Source organism: Buceros rhinoceros, unplaced genomic scaffold (assembly GCF_000710305.1).
Source record: "Buceros rhinoceros silvestris isolate BGI_N320 unplaced genomic scaffold, ASM71030v1 scaffold886, whole genome shotgun sequence".
Taxonomy (NCBI): Eukaryota; Metazoa; Chordata; class Aves; order Bucerotiformes; family Bucerotidae; genus Buceros; species Buceros rhinoceros.
In genome coordinates, this window is record NW_010416711.1 from 120,770 (window position 1) to 123,889 (window position 3,120).

At 49.3% G+C, this 3,120-nt stretch overlaps 1 protein-coding gene across 1 annotated transcript in view; it reads left to right on the top strand.

Annotated features, from left to right (window-relative positions):
• Nucleotides 1–3,120, top strand: part of LOC104494977 (dedicator of cytokinesis protein 1) — a gene marked incomplete at both ends in the record, with an annotated part of 118,316 nt that overhangs the window by 99,421 nt on the left and 15,775 nt on the right. Inside the window, one exon of the mRNA XM_010137886.1 lies at nt 64–201. Coding sequence (XP_010136188.1) covers nt 64–201 — 138 coding nt within the window. The remainder of the gene's footprint in view (nt 1–63; nt 202–3,120) is intronic.

Genomic DNA, 3,120 nt, shown 5'->3' on the forward strand with positions numbered 1-3,120 from the left:
TCGCCCTGACCCTTCGCCGAGGAAGGACGGTGCAGGCTGATGCAGTGTAACTCTGCTTTCCAGATCCCGTTCCTGGCTGAAGGCATCCGGATCCACGGGGAGAAGGTGACGGAGGCGCTGCGGCCGTTCCACGAGCGGATGGAGGCTTGCTTCAGGCAGCTGAAAGACAAAGTGGAGAAACAGTACGGGGTCCGCGCTGTTGTGAGTTGCCTTCTGACTTTATGTTTCCTAACTGTGTGGAATTTCTTTAAAACATGGGCAAGTGTGTGTTTCTGAAGCATAATTCCCACTGATTAAAAAAGCAGTGTTGATGCAGCGTTGCCTGGTGGATCTCCGTGGTCATCAAGTTATTGAATGCTGAGCAGATGCTATAAGTGATGTTCCGAAAGCCTTGGGACTTGGTTTTGGTAGCATGGGAACAATTTCTAAATTGCCTGAATCTGTTCCTTGAAAGTCAAGATAATTCTCCGTATTTGATTGGTAAGGAATTGAGTTTTAAAAAAAATAAAATTTGGCACTATAGCATGATTCTTCTAGAGCTGAACGTCACCTTTCTGCAGATGTAACTCTTTTTGAGGTTGCCCAGAGAGGTGGGAGCAGCCCCATCCCTGGCACCATCCCAGGTCAGGTTGGCCCCTGGGGCTCTGAGCAACCTGCTCTGGGTGCAGATGTCCCTGCTCCCTGCAGGGGGTTGGACTGGGTGAGCTCTGAAGGTTCCTCCCAACCCATTCAGTGTGAGGGCTGTGCTGCTCTACAGCGGTGTGCGGTGTTCCGTACTCTGACACCACCCGAACTGTAGGGCAACGATAAATAGATGGCTGCTGCCACATGAGCTTTACTGCTGCTGGAGTTCTCGCTTTTATCATTCCAACAAGCTGTTTTCAGCTGCTGCTTCATCTTTAAGGCATAGCCAAGAATTTGGTGGTGTTTCTAGTGGGTTTTGTTCTTTTGGGGGGGGGAGGAAGGCCAAAAGCCAGCTTTGTGATTGAGAATATAGTTCAGTCAAAAGCCACATGAATTGGGTGCCATTATATGAATCATTTTTAAATATGATTTAAAAACTCAAGATGCAAGGGGTTAGAGTTGCTCCAGGACTGACTTTGTGGAGCTGATGTCCTAATAACATATTGAGGGCTGCCGGGGTGAGCTTTATCTCTGTCTGCTGGTAGTGCTGACAGCGGTGGCGTAAACGGGCTATAAATTCTAGGTTTATTTGTGCAACGACAGCCGTACGTGAAGCTTGCATATGCAGTAGGTATCTTCTCACCGTTCCAGGAAATAAAGCACATACATTTACCAGAAAAGACCCACGCGTCCTCGAACACAGAGCTAGCCAGCGTATCCCTGCCAAGGTGCCAGCTCCCTCTCACAGACTCTGTGATGGTGGCTCTGCAGCCCCCCTACCTCGTCAAGGGGACACCCCACGCACCTCGCTCATCCCAGGGAGAGAATGGCACCATGGGGTGCTGTGGTGGCCGTGGCCTGTCCTTGGCACATTGCCGAGAGGTTCTGGGGAAGTTCTTTGCTGCAGAAGTTTTTAGCTGAACTTGGAATCATCAGATCTACTCGCTGTTGAGTTGTCTTGTTGGGTCTGGTTTGGGATGTGTAAGTGTGTTTCAAGCTATAGCACTTACCCAATTTTGAGACAAATTTTACCTCCAACAGAGCAAGCAGTGTGTTATCATTTAGGACAGCACTCATTTTCCCCAAATTGGACTCAAAGGTATCCTATAGCAGAAACCATTTCCCACAAAAAGGACTGGTGTTAACACCAAATGATCTCAAAAAGCCGTGATTTAAGATTGCACAGATCTTTAAGATTGCACAGAGCCACCTTCTGTCAGCAAAAGCTGTCTAAGCCCAAAGGAAATCACCAGCAGACCTTGAACTACTGGAAATCACAGGGAAGTCAGCCTGTACTCGGGACTGGTGTCTCGTCTCCATCCCTGGCTTTCCCGGCACCCCGAAGCAGATGAGGAGCTTGCACGGTAATCCCGTTAAGCGCCTGTTAATAAGGAAGCTGCTTAGCAGGTCCCAGCAGACAACAGACGTGGTGTCAAGTGGCAGGCGCTTCCCTGCAAGCGAGTGGTGGCTTCCTTATGAAAATGCCACATCACACAGTTGTTCCGGTTAGGATTGGGTCATCGTTTTTGAAGGTGCTGCATCCATTCATGTATGTTCTGAGGCAGATATTACTTCATGGGCTCAGATTTTGAGGGTTATCTCTGCAGCCATGAGGTTAAAAGCTTCTGCAGTCGTGGTTTTCACCTGGTTCCTGAAAACTGAGTGTCCAAAGCACAATTACACAGAGAGGACAACACAGAGGAAATAGTGGCCTCTTCATGTCCTTCCTGTCATTAAAACCTCCAAGTCACGAATATCAGATGGGAGCTGCATCACGATCTAATCCGTAATAAATTAAGAAATAGAGGATTGAGAAATAGAAAAAAAATAAATTTATTTCTGCCCCTAAATGAGCAGCAGTTGCTAAACTAATTCTAAAAAGAATGAAGCAACCAAGATCATGGACTGGTTTGGGTTGGAAGAGACGTTAAAGATCATCTAGTTCCAACCCTGCTGCCATGGGCAGGGACATCTGCACCCAGAGCAGGGGGCTCAGAGCCCCAAGGGCCAACCTGACCTGGGATGGTGCCAGGGATGGGGCTTCTCCCACCTCTCTGGGCAACCTGGGCCAGGGTCTCACCACCCTCAGTGTAAAATGTTGCTTCCTTCTCTCTAGTCTGAATCTCCCTTTTTTAATTTAAACCCATCACCCCTTGTCCTGTCACAGCAGCCCCTGCTGGAAAGATTCTTTCCTGTAGCCTCCTTGAAGCACTGACAGGCTGCACTAAGGTCTCCCGGAGCCTTCTCTGCTCCAGGCTGAACCCCCCCAGCTCTCTCTCCTCTCCTCCCAGCAGAGGATCATTTCTGCGGCCTCCTCTGGACCTGCTCCAGCAGGACCATGTCCTTCTAAGGCTTCCCTGTGGCAGGAGCTCTCCCTGCCCACTCTCCCCGTAAAATCCATCAAAGCTCGGTATCTTTGACACTTATTTCTGACACGGTGCTGAAACCAGCTCCAGGATTCACCCATTACTGGTGGGGTGATGGGGCGAGGACCGA